At 41.6% G+C, this 18536-nt stretch overlaps 1 protein-coding gene and 1 pseudogene across 2 annotated transcripts in view; one reads left to right on the top strand and one right to left on the bottom strand.

The window, feature by feature from the left end:
* Positions 1 to 6388: 6388 nt before the first annotated feature.
* LOC139478983 (glycosyltransferase family 92 protein F55C10.4-like) overlaps positions 6389 to 18536 on the bottom strand; it is an 86435-nt gene continuing 74287 nt past the window's right edge. For both annotated transcript variants that reach the window (XM_071261705.1, XM_071261706.1), the window contains exon 3: positions 6389 to 7949. In XM_071261705.1, coding sequence (XP_071117806.1) covers positions 7043 to 7949 — 907 coding nt within the window. In that variant the 3' untranslated portion in view covers positions 6389 to 7042. The remainder of the gene's footprint in view (positions 7950 to 18536) is intronic.
* On the top strand, positions 10452 to 12243 carry LOC139480362 (uncharacterized; annotated as a pseudogene).

Consider the following 18536-nt stretch of genomic DNA (forward strand, 5'->3'; position numbering starts at 1 on the left):
AAAGAAATCTTACCAAAGAACTAATCAAGGCAGCCAAAAGAAACCATTGGCAAACTTTTACATCAACCTTGAGGATGGGTAAACAAAATTCAAAAATTCTGTGGAAAAAACTTAAAGCAATAAAAGGCAATACCAAATCTTTTAACTCGCCCAACTTTCCCTTACTTAAAACAGACAAAGAAAAGGCTAATGCCATGGCTGCCCATCTCTCGGCCGTTAGCAGCTCCGCCAACCACTCCAAACACATACAAGACACCATAAACACTCAACCTGCATTTCATAACAGATCACCACTCTCGCATCTTGCCATAAACAAACTCATTAACATCCACGAACTTCAAACCGCATTAAAAAACAATAACACAGCCCCAGCCACTGGATTAGACAATATCAGCTATAAAATTCTTAATCATGTCCCCATCAAAATTCAAAAATTAATACTTCAACTATACAATCAAATTTGGACTTCTGGCTACCTCCCCAACACATGGAAAAATGCATTAGTGGTGCCAATTTTAAAACCAGGGAAATCCCCAAATGACCCAGATTCTTATCGCCCATCTCTCTCACATCTCACCTATGTAAAATTATGGAAACAATAATAAACAACAGACTAAAGCATAAAATACAAAACAATAGCCTTATAAAAGAGGACCAGAGCGGCTTTACAGCAAACAGACAGACCCTAGACCACATTTTAAATTTAGAACATGATGTTAAGACAGCCCAAGCACAAAAACAATACACTGTGGCCATTTTTATAGACTTCTCTAAAGCGTTTGATATGGTTTGGCAACAAGGCCTAATTCAAAAATTACTAGATAAAGCCATCGATGGAAGAATTTTAAATTTCATTCACTCTTTCTTAAATAACAGAAACATAACAGTAAAGTCAAACAACACTCTATCAGACCCTCACATTCTTAAAAACGGCACCCCCCAGGGAAGCATCCTGTCCCCCACACTATTTAACCTAATGATTGATGACATATTCCCACCTACCCCAAAAAATACTACTACAGCAAAATTCGCTGATGATATTTCATTTTTGACGTCATCAACATCCATAAAACAAATTGAAAAAAAGAATCAAACCAATTCTTTCGAAACTAGAAAACTGGGCTTCCCAATGGGGGTTCAAAATTAACACCAAAAAAACCATCGGCATTGTTTTCAAAAAATCCTTTATGCCAAATTTAACACCCAAACTTACACTTTATAAAGAAAATATTAAATTCCAAAAAGCAGCAAAATTCCTAGGAATCACATTTGACCAACACCTTACATGGGCTCCCCACATCAATAACGTGGTCAACTCCTGTCAAAAAGATATCAATCTAATGAGAGCCATCAGCGGCTCTCACTGGGGAGAATGACAAACAAACTCTATTAAACATATACAAAACTCTTATCCAAGCTAAAATAGATTATGCCGCTCCGGTTCTTCACTCTTTATCAGATAAATTGGAAAAAAGCTAAACTCAGTACAATATAAAGCCCTTAAGATAGCCCTGGGCACCAGAAATGGCACCTCCCTTAATACACTCCAAATCATCACAGGCATTAAAATCAATTCAACTCAAACGCCATCAATCTATACTTAGTTACTGGGCTGGGGCACATCAAAACCCCATCTACAAAGAAATACTCCATAAATATTAAAACTCAAGACCAGCTACCCTAAAAAAGTTCAAAAACAAGACAAACATAGCCCCCTTCATAACACACCTGCAAAATCTCATTAAAACCTACAACCTAGAACATATAACTCACTCGCCCCCAGACAACTCATACATTCTTGACGCCCCCCCCCCCCCCCCCAGAAACAGACACATCCCTAACCAAAATACTCAGCAAGCAAAGCAAACTCACAAACAGAAAAAGGAACAATATCACTCAACTATATCCATGACAACTGGCCGGAACATACACACATCTATACAGATGCATCATATAACAGTAATAACAAAAAAACAGGGCTGGGTATCCATATAACACAGCCCACACAAAGCACAAAGAAATACCAATATGCAAACTACTCACATACAAACACAGCAGAGCTACTAGCCATTCTCCAAGCTTATCACCATGCTGAAACATCAAACCATAACAAAATCATCATTATTTCTGACTCATTAAACTCAATAAAACAAATAGCCGACAAATTCTCCAAATCCAGACCCGACTTAATAAAACAAATAATAAATACCCACATAAAACTGAAAACAGCTAATAAAACAATAACACTAGTATGGATACCCAGCCATACAGGCATACCAGGCAACGAAATAGCAGATCAAACAGCAAAAATAGCTACAACTGACCAAATACCCATTCTACAATTTCATACAAGCAAAACCGAAACAAAAACACTAATAAAACACAATATAAGACAACAAAACTTTAACAATAACATCCAAAAATATAAGTCTAAATGGATCAAAACACTGTTCATCAATCCAACAACTAAATGCAAAAACTATACAAACTCCATCCTAGCAGACAAAATTATAAACAGAATACAAAGCAACCAAACTAACTTAAATGCAACACTATACAAACAAAACAGACATACAAGCCCAAACTGCATCCACTGCAATACTATAGAAGACATAAAACACATAATCACCACCTGCAGCAAATATAAACAACAACAGTTAACACTATACAACTCTCTCCCGCCCAAATACAAAAACAATATTACAATGCTATTTAAACACAACAACCCACCAGCCACTTACCTACAAATAGCCACTTTTCTCAAGGACACAAATTTACTAGAAAAAATTTAGACCCTCCCAAACAAAATCAGCAAGTAACTCTTACATTTACAGCAAAACTCTAGATTCGGATCGGGATCGAAATTCTCAGCGCGGATTGTCTTCTACGACGTTCGCGCCTTAAAGTTCTATAGCGGATTGTCTACAATGACGTCCGCGCCCCCAACTCGCAGCGCGGATTGTCTACTCCGACGTCCGCGCCACAAACCTACATATCCATCCATAGAAACAATATAGCCGTTTATCCAGCCACCCACCCATAGCCAACAATAACAAGCCCATTGCCAATCACGCCGACACACAGCCTTGCCCCCACCACACACCCCCAGCGCTAGGCCCCTGCTTTTAACTTAGGTTACTTACTCATATCCATTACCCTTTCCCCCTTTATAAATTATTTTTCATTTATTATTAGTAGCTACACATCAGCTTAACTGATTTCTTCTGTCACTCTACCTATCCTAGTTATTCCACCCCGATAGAACTTGGTTAATGTAGAACTTTTTTATCCCTCCTCGGCTCTCTACTGCCACTAAAACCTCAACCTCTCTTCTCATTACTTTATCCCCCTTCACTTACAGTTTTTTGGGCTAGACGTTTATCATTATTCCCACTATTTTATACTTTATAAAAATCGTCTGCCCCGAGTGCGAAATAGCCAGAGGTTGAAGCGCTCGTAAAATCTCCAAACATCTATCTCCTCAGCACACTTGCTTGAATAAACCCTAATGACCTCACAGCTCTCTTCTCTCTTGTTTCAAGGTAAGAAACATTTAACTATTCCTATTTTATGACTAAACTTCTTATTTCATTGTTATTATTGTCTAGAAAATATTATAGTTAAGTTGAATCAGTACTGCCATATTGTAACTGTGTACAAGTTCTAAATGACTGTTCATTATATATTATTTACCGTTTAATACTCAGGCACTTTCCGGTGTTGTTAAAAGTGTAATGCGTCGTGGGCTCCTCCAGTTTATGTGTCATCAATATGCGGCACCAATAGTTCTCTCCTATATTTCGACATCCATGATTATTTTCCCCTTCTATGACATACATCATCTTTTCAAAATGCCAGATGCATATACAGTTTATATTTCCGCGCAGTAGCGTAGCGTACATGTAGATTAGTCACAAAACGGTTCCTAGAGTTAACACAACTGTTTCAAGCAAGATTTATTCTATACGTAGGTCGCTTATTCCATATTTTCCGACAGTCCACCGATCAAAGGTTATATGTGCAGCTTTACCTACCGTGTGTGCTTACAGAATAGGCGTATTCCATATTTCTTAGGTTTTATCCTCATTAAGTAAGTATTTGACTACATTGTAAAGAGTCCCGTCCCTCATATAGTTGCATACGCTACAACACAGCCTATACCACAATTTCATTCCCGCAGTCATTTAAATACTGTTATAGTCATCCTTTATACTTCATAACAACGTACATTCAAACGCGCATCGTTTAAGTATACAATTACCGTATTCACTCCATTAGCTGTTATCGTCTAGCTCCGTATATATTTAGGAAATGCGCGTAGTCATGGCAACACAGCCGCCGTGATCCATTACCGTAGTCACCAAAGTAATCACTACTAAAACTAATAATTACACAACTAAAACCGAGCTATATCTTCTACCGCGTACATTCGTATCTTTATTTGTATCAAGTATTTACTTTCCGTATTTGCGGAAATTATTATGTTGTGATAATTATTACTGAAACTACAAATATTAATGTTTACCATCTTTTCATAAGTAAATGTCATGTTCCTCATCTAAGCAGTTTGTGCAGTCTACCGTACATGCTCTATTAAAATGTTACGACTACTCAATTAAGCTGTTAAGAAATGTTATTTAGCATTACCGTTATTATTCTAGTAAATACTGCATCTGTTGTATAATGTTACCGTACATACTCCATTATTAATAACATTGCTTTTATTATTATGCCTTTATGAGATGGATACTGTGTTAGCATATTATTATCATTATTATCATTGTATGTCACTATTATATATTAATTGATGTAACTTGAATGATATGAAACACTTGCTTGAATAAACCTTAAGGACCTCACAGCTCTCTTCTCTCCGTTTCAAGGCTAGCTCCCAATAGCTAATTCCTCAAACCGAGGCCTGACAGTTATTTGAATCACCCCTCAAGGCTGTCTTAATTCTGAAAAGGCAACCGGCCTTATACGCATCGCCCGCTTTGTTATTCCTAACATCACAAAGGTCGATCTCAGGGTAATGAAGCATCCTGACCACCCGGTAAGTGTTTATTCCAACTGTCGGCTCCCAGCCCAGATGGTTAGCGTTGACATCATCTCGTACTCCCGGGTACCCCTTCAGTGCTGGATAAACAGATACCGCTTCTTTTACTTAGGTACCGTGCTTGCTGTTGATGTTGACAATAGCACATGGCAGATAACTGGCAATCAAGTGTACTTTGTTGTGATTGTGTCCAAGGGCGCACGTTCGCTCAGAGGGGGTAGCTCAGGGTTGAAGGCAGAGGGCCAAACTTGGGGGTGAAGTTTTAGAAGACTGCAGCCATGTTTATCGTTGATGGGGAATAATGTTGATAGTAATCTCGTGACAGACGCACACCGGGACCGAGTGGCCAATGATAGTTTTTAATATAATAAGTATTAGAAATGTGTATTTATTGCGTATTAGATGAATACAGGTTTTTTTTGTATTAGCAAGTATATTTTACCCATCTTTGTCTCCTACATATCCGTATGAAGTGGCCCGTCTGTTTTACATAGGCTGTATACTATTTTTAAATGCAAGTCGGATGAGACATCAATAAACATTCTGTCTGTCTGCCTAAGATCCGGCTACGTATAGTAACGAGGTGTTGATAGACAGCTGGGGATTAAAGGTCCTCCCTGGAAGGGCTTAGGGAGCGACCATTTGATTTCTATGGGGGGGGGGGGGGGGGGGGGGGGGGGGGGGGGGAAGTATTTACAAATGAATAGTTTGTTGGAGATAATCAGTAAAATAAATATAATGTTTACTACTGTGAGAAAAATGAATAGTTTGTTTCCAGATATTATTTTGCATGTCATTGCAACATTTATCTATTAAATTAATGAATTATTCCAGCATTATAAACGTAAACATTTTCCGCCGCCTTCGGCGCAACATCACTGTTACTTTAATCTTTTTTGTTGCTATTTCTGTATATGAAGTTAATGGCTTCAGTTCAGCACATTTTGCTATTTAAATGCATGTACAAATATTCAGGCGTCCAATTTAACAATTTCCAAAAAGAAATAACCAAGCTACAATGTTGTAAAAGAACACATTTATTCCCGGGCCGGGACTAAAGAAACAGCTATTACCGCATCCTCCACCAGGCTACAAACAGGACTACTGTATTTATGTCAGGGAATGAAAAAGACTATTATAACGAGTGTTCTATAGCTGTTCATGTTATAATACACCACAGGCTGCATTTGCTGAAATATGATTGCATATTTTACTCTATAATAAAATTGCAAAATTACCATCTGAAATGAATAGTTTGTTTAGCTGTATGTTACAAAAAATAGTTTGTTAGAAATGGCTTCAGAAAAAAACAGTTTGCTGAGAAAACAACTTCCGCCCCCCCCCCCCCCATAGAAATCAAATGGTCGCTCCCTTATGATTGGAGGGGGATACGCCGAATGTTTCCTGTATACAAAGGAGGCAGAATTCCGGTTCACTTTGGACACATATTGAAACAATTAGGTATTTTGGATAAGTGCAGTTTTAAAGAAACCTATTGAAGAGGTTTGTACTATAACCAACCCTGCAACAGAAAAGATACAGATTAAAGTTGGTCAAACAGGCCAAACTAAAGAAACGTGTCCGTGGTTACCTCTGTGTAACTACTCCCAACAAAACATGTCACACTACCAGCATTGGAACTATCAAATATGAAGAATCTCCCAAATCTGTCTCGAATATCAAAAGGATTCAAGGAAGAATGAATGAATAATATACACTAAATTACATTTTCAACATAACCTAGTTAAGGCTTGGGTTTGAGAGAAAATAGAAGAATTTACAACGGGTCATGCCAAAAGCTGCACATGCCATTCCGTTCAAGTGGGCTCGGAGCTGGGCTGGTGAGATGGTTACGGTTATACCACATGACCAACTACAGTATATTTAACCCTTCACATATATTCCACCCAACAAGTTTTGTGAATTGTAGTATGAAACTATTGCGTACGAAACAAAGCACCATCGTCCAACAATCACGCTGTTTTATCAAGGGACCATTCCAGCCTTGAGGAATCTCGCCTTGACAGCGGTGGAAATACTGGTTGAAAAGTTGAGCATAGTTAAATCCTGTGTAACGAAATCTGACATATATTTGTCCTTGGACCATCGATAATGAAAAATATGTGCCATATCTTCTCTCACAAGATTTGTTACGTATCCCTTTTTATAATTCCACACATAGTGCATGAACACATCTTCCACTCTGTCCGGGTTCAACATAGCCTTTGTCCTTATCTTGGGACTGTTTGTCCGAGAACGGAGCGTGTACAACAAAGGAGCTATCTTGTATTTCTTGGCGACTTGTTTCATTTTATACTTTGCAGTGGTCTGGTTCCTAAAGGTAGGATAGAAGACATTTCTGAACAGCAGAGACCCGGCAGGTTTGGATGTATTCTGAGACTTCAGGAATAGGTCGTCCGCCATTTCCAACAATGTTTTGTGTTTGAGTGGTATAACAATCTCATCAAAGTCCATCACCATCACATACCTAGCTGTGTGGACTTGGGATAGGACGCAGTCGTTGATGACACCTATCTGGCCCCAGTAACGTATTACAGGTCTTGGCACTGGTAGGTTCCAGGTTCTCAACTCAACTACTCCCTCTGATTCGTAACTTTTCAGGAGTTTGGATACGTTGAAGGAGCCACTTAGGTTGTAAAAGACAAACTTATCAACACCAAATAGACGGCTGATTTCTATATTTGCCGCAAGCTCGGCAACATTCCGATATTTGAAGAGAAATGCGTTGAAGCAGCGTGTTATGTTGTTCTTGGGACCAGGATACCGCACAGTCAAATTGTTCAAAAAGACTTTATCAAACACATGAAGTGACACGAATTCCGGTTGAATCGTCATCTTTCCCAGAGAACACAGAACAAATCCAGCACGGTATCTGCAAATATATATATTACTTATTAAATATAATACTTATATGATAATAAACGAGCTTTCATTTTCATATCAAGGGAATGACTCGAGAGGAATAATACATTACGTGGGACATTAACTTGATATGAAATAGAAACGAGATTTGTATCCTGCCTAATACCAACGATGAATTTTTAGGAAAATTACAAACATTCGTCCCTACGACCCGTGAATATTAGAATAGGTCTTCAGGCAACCCATGCTTGTCGTAAAAGGCGACTATGCTTGTCGTAAAAGGCGACTATGCTTGTCGTAAAAGGCGACTATGCTTGTCGTAAGAGGCGACTAACGGGATCGGGTGGTTAGGCTCGCTGACTTGTTGATGCATGTCATCGTATCCCATGCTCCTGATAACAATCGCTCGATTATTTACAGATCGCCGTCATATAGCTGGAATATTGTTGAATGTGACGTTAAACAACAAACAAACATACATTTTCCTTACATAAAACCTAAAGGCAAATTTTCTTCATGACATTGTCGCCTTTCATTCCCCCTTAGTGATAAATACTTATCTTACATCGATAAAGAAACACGTTTTATGGTGAGAAGGCTGACATAATTTAATTTGCCGTCGCGACTACACACAGCCCGCAAACTACTGCCGTAATGTGAGACAGACTATTATTAGCATTTAGTGATTAGAACTAAATGCCTTTATGTTAGGCTTGGCACAGTTGCTAATATTATTACAGCGAAATACCTTCATTCCGTGAGGCTACGCGCCGTTTTGCATGGTGCCATCATCTCTGGCCTAGATCCGCTCTTGGCACGTCCGGTAAAGGAGCGTTTGTTTATATTTTCTATGACCTGTTGTAGCGTGACATCAGCTCATGCAGCACTTGCTCTCCAGCTTTCAGCCGTACAACACATAGTTATATTCGCGCATTCATCTAGAGTTCTTTGCAATTACCATTAAGAATGCCACCAAAAAGACGGGCCGCCTTAAATCACCGCCTCGTACGGGGCGGGAAAATAGCCAGGAGGGAACCAAGTGTCCGGCAAGCGACAGCGGCTACTGGTAAGTCACGGAGATCAGCTAGATCTCCATTGCACGGACCCCCCTTGCCAAGTGTACAAATAGCTGCTAACTTGCTAGTTGAAGCAGATGATTCGGACAATTCAAACGTTCTCCCGCGAGTCGATCACGGAGACATCGAAGAGCCCCAAGTAGCTATATCGAGCCAACTCAACAACATACTGGATATGCTAGGCAAACGGATGGCCCAAGACACTTCTCAGAGCTTTAATGGCATGCGAGGGGTAAGTACAAATGATCTGGGGGTAACGAAGTCGTTGGTGTCAAGAAATCCCGATGTGTTGTCATTTAGCAGTGCACATTCGGGCGAGCCGGGAGTTTCCCGTGACGTCACATCACGTGCAGAGTCAGGAGCGGGGTCAACCAGCCGGGGAACAGGGGATTCCCTGACCTTCCAGGCGGATGCTATCAGCGCTCACGTCCGTCGAGTTGTGCGGGAGAGAGTATGGAGAAGGGTGAGGTGAAATGGGGTTTAACGTCGCGTCCAAGATTATTGCACTTATATAGCGACGTGTCTGTACGTGTGTGTGTTTGTTTGTGTGGCTGCTTGTACTAGTCAGGACTGATGCCGATTTATAGTGCTAGCTCACTGAGATACCATGCCGTAGTTTAACATGAGTACCCCATTCAGACACAGTATACTGACTCCGAGCCGACCAGTCCTTGTTTTAGCCCCATAATGCCAAGCGCCAGACAGGGTAACAACAAGTACCATCTTTTAACGTCTTTTGGTATGACGCGGTCGGGGATTGAACCCCGGACCTTCCGCTCTCCGGGCGGACGCTCTACCACTTGACCACGGAGGCGTATGGAGAAGGGAGTTTGTGGAGTTGACTACATTGTTGCCAGGCACACAGTCGCATGACGATGACGATGCATTTAAGATGCAGATGGATTCGTCGGGTAAACTGCGATTCTCGCCGGCCAAGCCGGCTAACGCCAGAGCACTAAGCATAGGTCAATGGACGTCAGCTTTCCACATATATATGAGCATTTACGTGGTGAAACATTTTTGTCAGTCCACCATACAGGGCATGATGGCATACATGGAAACAATCCTTAATGTCGCAGTCCGCTCCGGGGGTTTTGGCTGGTCAAACTACGACCAGCAATTCCGACACCGTATGGCACGAGACCCAATTCGGGAGTGGGGCAAGATAGACGGTTAATTGTGGTTAAAGCACATGACACCGACTATGTCCCGTGTTAAAGAAAATAAGACTGAACGCTTTACAGTGCCTTTCAGCAGGGGCCGTGACTTTACAGTCAACGCATGCTGGGACTACAACAGGTCAAGGTGCGCCAGGCTAGAATGCAAGTTAATTCATAAATGCTCCAACTGTGGCGAACAACATCCCGTCTATTCTTGCTTTCGTGCAAAGGGGGTTCGTAGACCCTCCAAACAACTTAACTCCACACAGGCAACCCATGCTAAAGGCACTGGCCCCAACTCCACTCATACTCACTAGATTAAAGCGACATTTGCAACTGTTCAAGCATTCTAACCATGCCCATGCCATTTATTTATTACAAGGTTTGGAATCAGGTTTTCAACTGGAATATAGTGGGGCACGCCTAAGTCGTTGGTCTGACAATCTACGCTCAGCCAGGGATCCCATTTTACAAGAGATAGTAGCTGCCAAATTGAAAAAGGAAGTAAAATTAGGTAGGGTGGCAGGTCCTTTCGAAACGCCGCCCCTGCTGAACCTACAAGTTTCACCCATCGGTCTCGTACTAAAAAAGCAAACGGGTAAGAGTCAGTCCTTGCTGGGGACAGACGATTTTCGTTTACACCACCTTTCTTATCCTCAAGGCAGATCAATCAACGACAACATAGACAGCGAAGCATGCTCCGTGTCATATGCACGGTTCGACGAGGCTGTCAGTATGGTACAGCAACTTGGTCCAAATGCTCTACTTGCAAAATTTGATGTGAAATCGGCTTTCAGGATTATGCCGGTACACCCTCAGGACTTAGAGTTGCTAGGCTTGTGCTTTCAAGGTAAATACTACTTTGATAAGTGCTTGCCGTGTGGCTGTTCCATATCATGCTCTGTGTTTGAAACATTCAGCACCTTTTTGCAATGGTGTGTACAGCAAAAGTTGCCTAACCGCCAACTCGTGCATTACCTGGATGATTTTCACACAGGCGGAACCGCAGGAACGACTGTGGTGACAACCTTGATACATGTCTCAGTACTTTCCAGAAGCGGGGCGTACCCGTAGCACGTTAGAATACCACAGGAAAAGATTGTAAATATCAACGCAATCATACACGATATGCTGGCCTCGGGTAAGCACAAAGTGACCCGTAAAGCTTTGCAGTCTCTGGTGGGTAAGCTAAATTTCATGTGCCGGGCAATACCCATGGGTAGACCGTTTTGCCGCAGACTGATTGATGCCTATACAAAGGTAAGTCATCAAGCACACCGTGTTTGCATCACACGGGGAGTTCGGGAGGACCTGGAGGTTCGGCTCGGGTTCTTGGGGGAATTTAACGGTGTGTCGGTTTTTCAGAATCAAAAGGTGGCTGACAATACATGTCTGCAGCTGTTTACTGACGCAGCCAGCACTGTGGGGTTCGGCGCATACTATAACGGGAACTGGGCAAACGGGCTCTGGCCACGTGAGTGGGTGGAGGGCGGCTCGACTCGTGACATGACACTGCTGGAGTTGTTTCCGATTGTGCTGTCACTTTGTCTGTGGGGGACAGCCTTTGCTAACAGGAAAGTACTTTTCTTTTGTGATAACCAAGCTGTAGTGTCAATAATAAATAAACAGTCTACAAAGGCATCCAGAATTATGTCACTGATTAGGCAGCTAGTGCTGCAGTGCCTCAAACACAACATTTTTTTCAAGGCCAGATATATAACAACACACGACAATATTATCGCAGATGCACTGTCGAGATTTCAGTGGGAACGATTCCGCAATGCAGCTCCATCAGCCAACCTGCATCCCACACCACTTCCAGACAATCTCTGGCAGGGCTAACAATCGAGGCAGAGAGGCTCCTTCAGCGATCATTGGCGGCAAACACATGGGCAACTTACCAGGCAGGAACCCACGCGTTGCAAGCATTCAGGGCGTCACAAAACCTGGGAGAAGTCTGGCCGGTTCCAATCACTCATCTGGTACATTTCATTGCTCACCTGTCAGTGTCAGGACATGCACCGAGTACGGTAAGGACGTATATGGTCGGTATCTCAACGTACCATAGGCTACACAGCATGGAAGACCGCACCGGCCACTTTGTTATTACTAAAATGATTACCGGGATTCAAAAGTGTTAGGGGAGGCAGGATCACAGAAAACCAATAACAATAGACCTGCTCAAAGTAATTGTAAACAACCTGCAATTTGTCTGCTCTTCTACCTATGAAGTAAGATTGTTCAAAGCAGTATATTGCTTGGCCTTCTTTGGTTTCTTTCGGGTGAGTGAACTCGTGCAACCAAACTTTCTCAGCCAGGGTGTGCTTTCTTAGACCTAGAAGTCCAAGACACGACTAAGACAGTAACAGTCGCTATAAGGCATTCAAAAACGGACAGGCAGTCACATGGCATAGTTGTTTCCATTTCCGCCATACCTGGCCACAATCTGTGTCCAGTGGCTGCAGTTAAAGCATACCTAACAGTTCGATCACAGGGTCAGACTCAAGCTTTCGTACACTTTGATAAATCTCCCCTGACCAGGTATCAATTTCAGGCCGTGCTAAAAAGAGCACTGGCGCATAGCGGCATCTGCACAGCAGCATGCTCTTCGTATCATTCAGGATTGGCACAGCAACAACAGCAGTCGGTAACGGAGTGAGTTCAGATTTGATACAGCACTTTGGTAGGTGGGGGTCAGAATGTTATAAAAGCTACATACGCATACCTGCAAACATTTAAATCGCCAACCATGCAAGAACAGTTTTCTTCCTATTGATTCATGTTTTCAGTATGGTTGGTTGGGTCCAGCTTCCTGACCCGGGCGAGAGAGCACCTACAGGTCAGTGATTTCGGTATTCCAGGGGGATGTCTCTGGTTGGCAAGGGGCGGCATGAGGTGGGGGGAGCTGACCAAGCTGATAGATGCCCAGGTCAAAGCAATGCAGACACCACCAAAGGCGGTGGTGATTCACCTTGGTTCGAACGACCTGGGTAAGGTGGTTACCTGGGTAAGGTAACCACGTGTCAGCTATATCAAGCTGGCACTCCTGAGGATACACCTCCTCCTACCTGGTGCTGTCATTCTGTGGTCAGACATGTGCCCGGGATCTGGACGGGGCCAGGCAGAAGCTGAACAGACGAGTAGGGAACAGGGCCCGTGAGCTTGGGGGGATACGGGTCCCCCACACAGTGTTCAACCGGCAGAAGCAGCAACTGTACCTGCGTGACGGGGTTCATTTGTCACCGTCCGGACTTGGTCTATTCACACAAAACATTGGCAGCTCCCTTTCCGCAGTATGCTTGTAGGAAACATTTTCAGTATAGGATAACACGGTGGGTGTACATGAGCGCGAATGGTCGTGGTTGTGGGGAAGCACCTTGGTGCTTGCGGCGGGGTGCTGGTGGACTGCATTACAAGTTACATTTGGCGTCTTGGGATACATCCCAAATTATAAATTATTTAGGATAGGGTTGCCCGCTTTACAGCAGGAACCAATTTATCCATTCTGCTTTACAGCAGATGGCTTAGTGTCCGCTTTACAGCGGATGGTCAGCTTGGCAACAATACTTGCCCTCGCTCATGGTTTGGCAATGGTACTTGCCTGGCAGCGATAGCTGCATAGCAACATGGGTTGCTTGGCAACGGTAGTTGCAGGGCAGCGAGCGCTGCATTGGTAAGCAACATGGGTTGCTTGGCAACGGTAGTTGCAGGGCAGCAGGCGCTGCATCGGTAAGCAACATGGGTTGCTTGGCAACGGTTGTTGCAGGGCAGCGGTTGCTGCAGTTGGGGTTGCTTAACAGGGGTTAAGCTCATTTCTGCAGTCCACCAGTACCTCCACATCCGCGACCATTTCATCCAATAATATCTCTTGTCTTAAGTTGAAGTTCCGCTATCATGCATGATGGCGGAGCCTGTCATAATGGAGCCATGTCCTTATATAAAGTATATTTAATAAGTATCGCTCTCTCCATGGAAGGAGACCTATGAATATTCATGAGTCTAGTGTTATACTAATAGATATCCATGATGTCACAACGAGGAAGGAACCATTTAATAGGTAAAATTATGCATGACGTCAGAGATAAAAAAGGTAAAGGACGTGACCTTTGTTTTTATGCAATGAATTAGTCGTTCGACCTTCAGTGAAGCTACAACAAGGGATAGTAATCAATTCCATATAAGAAATGCTATGACGCGGATAGGCATGCAAAGTGGAGGGACCCGCAGGCTAATAATATTGGCGTTTTTGTAATGGAGCGGGTGTGCGACCCGAGAAGACCTCGATAACAATCAGTGCTCCATACATGCACGAGTGCAATCTATTTTCAATTTATTTGACACGGGCAGCAGACCGACCTCTGTTTCAACTTTGATAAATTTAAGGGACAATGGTACAGACTTGGAAGAAGAAGAAAAAACGTTTGGGCTAATTATGTGGCTAGGGGTTTAATGGGCCAATCAATTTGCATTGAGAGTAAGGCTTGTTTGACAGAGGACATCTGTAGGGATAATGCTGTGACGCTAGTTTCCATAGGTCGTACCTCAGGTGTGGGTGGAAAATACAATCAGCTAGAAAACGTACTTCGCCTTTCATAGCGTTACTTTTACAAACATTTCATATTCTGTCTCGATTAAATATACCTTTGTATTCATGACTCATTTGTTCTTGTCGCTATATTGCTGAATTAATGTCGATGCGACGTTAAATTTAACTCACTCACTATTCTGTGTTGATGTGGAGTCTGTTGGCGAGCAAGTCTACCTGGTTATATTTCCAGTGGCCGATTGCCACAGCGGCACTTGATCATAGCGCTGCGCTGAGGTCTACTTAAACGAAATTAACATATGATTCCACAGTCAACGTATCTCTAAACAATCGATATGTACGTACGTCCTTCCTTGTAATGTCATTTTGAAATAGAATTTTGACAAAATATTCTAAGAGGAGAAAATTCTCACTTCTAAATCAAGAAACCAATTGCATTGATCTCAGTTACAGCTAATCCTCACGCGAGAACTATTCACTTTCTTAAAATAGCAAACAGGTAAGTTGGATTGAAATGATGATATCGTTTCCTACAAACTTAAATAAATTGATATTTCTCAATTCTCAAATGATATCAGAATAACCTTATTTAATTTTCCAAATATCATGTCAGTATGGTCGCCACCCTGGTTATAGTGCCACCCTGGTTATAATGCCACTCTGGTTATAGTGCCCCCTGGTTATAGTACCACCCTGGTTATAATGTCACTCTGGTTATAGTGCCCCCCTGGTAATAGTACCACCCTGGTTATAATGCCACTCTGGTTATAGTGTCACCCTCGTTATAGTGCCACCCTGGTTATAATGCCACTCTGGTTATAGTGTCACCCTGGTTATAGTGCCACCCTGGTTATAGTGTCACCCTGGTTATAGTGCCACCCTGGTTATAATGCCACTCTGGTTATAGTGTCACCCAGGTTATAGTGCCACCCTGGTTATAGTGTCACCCTGGCTATAGTACCACCCTGGTTATAGCGCCACCCTTGTTATAGTGCCACTCTGGTTATAGTGCATATTTAATATTTAAGTTCTGTGTTTGGTTAATGGTAACCAGCCCATTTCATCTCGAACTTCCAAGTTTTTATTGCCGACTACTAAGAAAAACCTACATGCACGGACCTGGACAGTATTAATCCAACTAAATTCCATTGTACCTCAGACAGCGGATCTATAAGGTAAGATGGGCTGGACCAGATGTCATACACGTAAACCCGTATAAGCCAAACCTACTGATTTAAACTGATATTAATAATTTATTATATACCAAAGCATCAAGTGCTCTCTTTTCAGATTTAACTATTTCGTTAGTGGTGAAATTCAAATCGAGGTTTTCATGTAACCAGAAGCCCAAATATTTTTAAGCATGCGTACTTTTAACCTGACCGCAACCAATGACAAAGTTTATATCAGATCCTTTAACTGCAGTTGGATGACAAGGCACAATCTTAGTTTGACGGCACTGGGCTACACGATCTAACATCCGTTGTAATAAGTTCTCATCGTGTGCAATAAAAGTGACATCATCAGCATACATCAGAATGTCGTTATATCATAAATAAACACTGAAAAGAGAGTTGGCGACAAAACACAACCTGGCCTAAAATCAGAATGTAAAGGAAAACGGTGTTTGTTTGCGGTCATTCAGGCAGACACACGACCAAGTACATTCATGCACTGCCTGTACAGCATACCGTATTGTAACAATTTATACCGTAAACAGTTGCCGTTTATGTTGTCAAAAACTGTCATGGCATCAATATATAACATACAAATATTGATTGTCTTTCAACTTTCTATTAAAAGCCTGTGGGTTTTGGACTGTCGCGAGTCACTTTTTCAGACAACTTCATTGTTCGTGGAATCACGTATTAACTATTTAGAACTTGACATTGCTGATGACGCCCATGCCAGTTGAACATTGATGCCTATACATGGTACGGGCACAACAGGACAAGTCTACACAAAAACGCGAAGTGTGTATCTGGGGGTGTAGGGTTTATAATTAAAATTGTATTTGTATAACATGTTTGTTTCAAACAAGGAATATGAAGGTAAACTGGGGTAAAAGCTGACACACAGAACAGTGACTGACTGCGGATGTACTATATGTGTGTGTGTGTGTGTGTGTGTGTGTGTGTGTGTGTGTGTGCAGTGTGATGCAGGAGAATTTTATGACATTTTGTTGTCTTAGATGTTAAGCTGTCAATGTTTCAATATAAAATATATATGTGGAGACTTCAATGGAAAATGTGGACATCTGTTAGATTATGGAGAGGTCATCCCTTTGCTTAAAAGGGAGGTAATTGATTCAAATGATAATATTCATGGGCGTCAACTGTGTGACTTCCTAATTAGTGCAAATGCATGTATTGTTGATGGACGTAAAGGCGTGAATGATTATACATATGTTAGCTCTAGGGGCGCTTCGGTTGTTGATTTTTGTTTATGTTGTTAATTATTAAGCGTTAAATGCAATTTCAGATTTTCAAGTTATAGGTCCTAACTCGTAGAAAACTTAGTAGAAAACGCTGGGATGGTTGGTGTCCTAGACGCAGTAGCAGTGAGTAAGCTTGACCACTTAATACTTACCTGGTCAACAACATTTGACTCTTATATCAGCAATATAGCCATACCTTCAAGACTATTACGAACTTAAATCGCCTTTTTGCAGACGATACTTCCATTGGTACATCATCTCTTCACTTACAAATGATAGAACACAGATTAAACAGTGATCTAGAGCTTCTCAATACCTGGGCCAATAGATGGCTAGTTAAGTTTAACCCGGACAAAACAACATTTATTCTATTCACTCATTGTAAAAACCTCACTGCAGATATTATTTATAACAATACCGCACTTAGCGCATCTATCTCGCACAAACATCTGGGCGTTACTGTCTCTCATGATATGAAGTGGACAACTCACGTTGATAACATTTGCCGCTCAGCTTCCAAAATGATTTGTTCGTTAAGAACCGTTAAATACTTACTTGATAGACAAACCCTGTCCAAAGTCTATCTTGTTTTCATAAGGCCTATATTAGAATATGCTTCAGAGGTATGGGACAACTGCAGTCATGAAAATTCCGAAAAACTTGAAATGATTCAACTCGAAGCCGCTCGCATAGTAACAGGTCTCCCTAAATTCTCCTCAAGATCGAGCTTATATTTTGAGACAGGATGGGAATCACTATCTTATAGAAGGTCAAATAAAAAACTTTGTACAATCTACAGTATTGTTGATAACCTATGCCCATCGTATTTACATGACATGTTACCACCCAAAGTATCAACTTTTAGTAGATATGAGTTACGAAATCAGAATAATCTGAATTTGCCGCAAGCACGAACAGTTACATACCAACAATCATTTATACCTTCTTCAATCAAATTATGGAATGAGTTACCCCCTGAATACAGAAGTGCAACATCATTATCAAATTTTAAACATATGATTAAAACAACCATTACAGCTCCACCTCCATAGTTCTCAGTCGGCAACCGTAGAGCTAATATTTTACATACACGCCTAAGGCATTCTTGCAGTTCCCTAAATGCAGACCTCTTTAAAGTAAATTTATCTGATACTTTGTCCTGCTCTTGTGGAAACCCATGTGAAAACAACATACACTTTTTTCTTGAATGTCCCAATTACACTATTCCCAGAAATATCATGTTCGCTAACATTATAAAAGCCGGAACTACATGTACAATACAAAATATTCTCTACGGTGATGTATCCCTATCTGACAGTCAAAATAACCTCATCTTCAACAGCGTTCAAAAATATATACTGTCGACTAATAGATTCGA

This window comes from Haliotis cracherodii, unplaced genomic scaffold, assembly GCF_022045235.1.
Source record: "Haliotis cracherodii isolate W230 unplaced genomic scaffold, xgHalCrac1.p SCAF_4, whole genome shotgun sequence".
Taxonomy (NCBI): Eukaryota; Metazoa; Mollusca; class Gastropoda; order Lepetellida; family Haliotidae; genus Haliotis; species Haliotis cracherodii.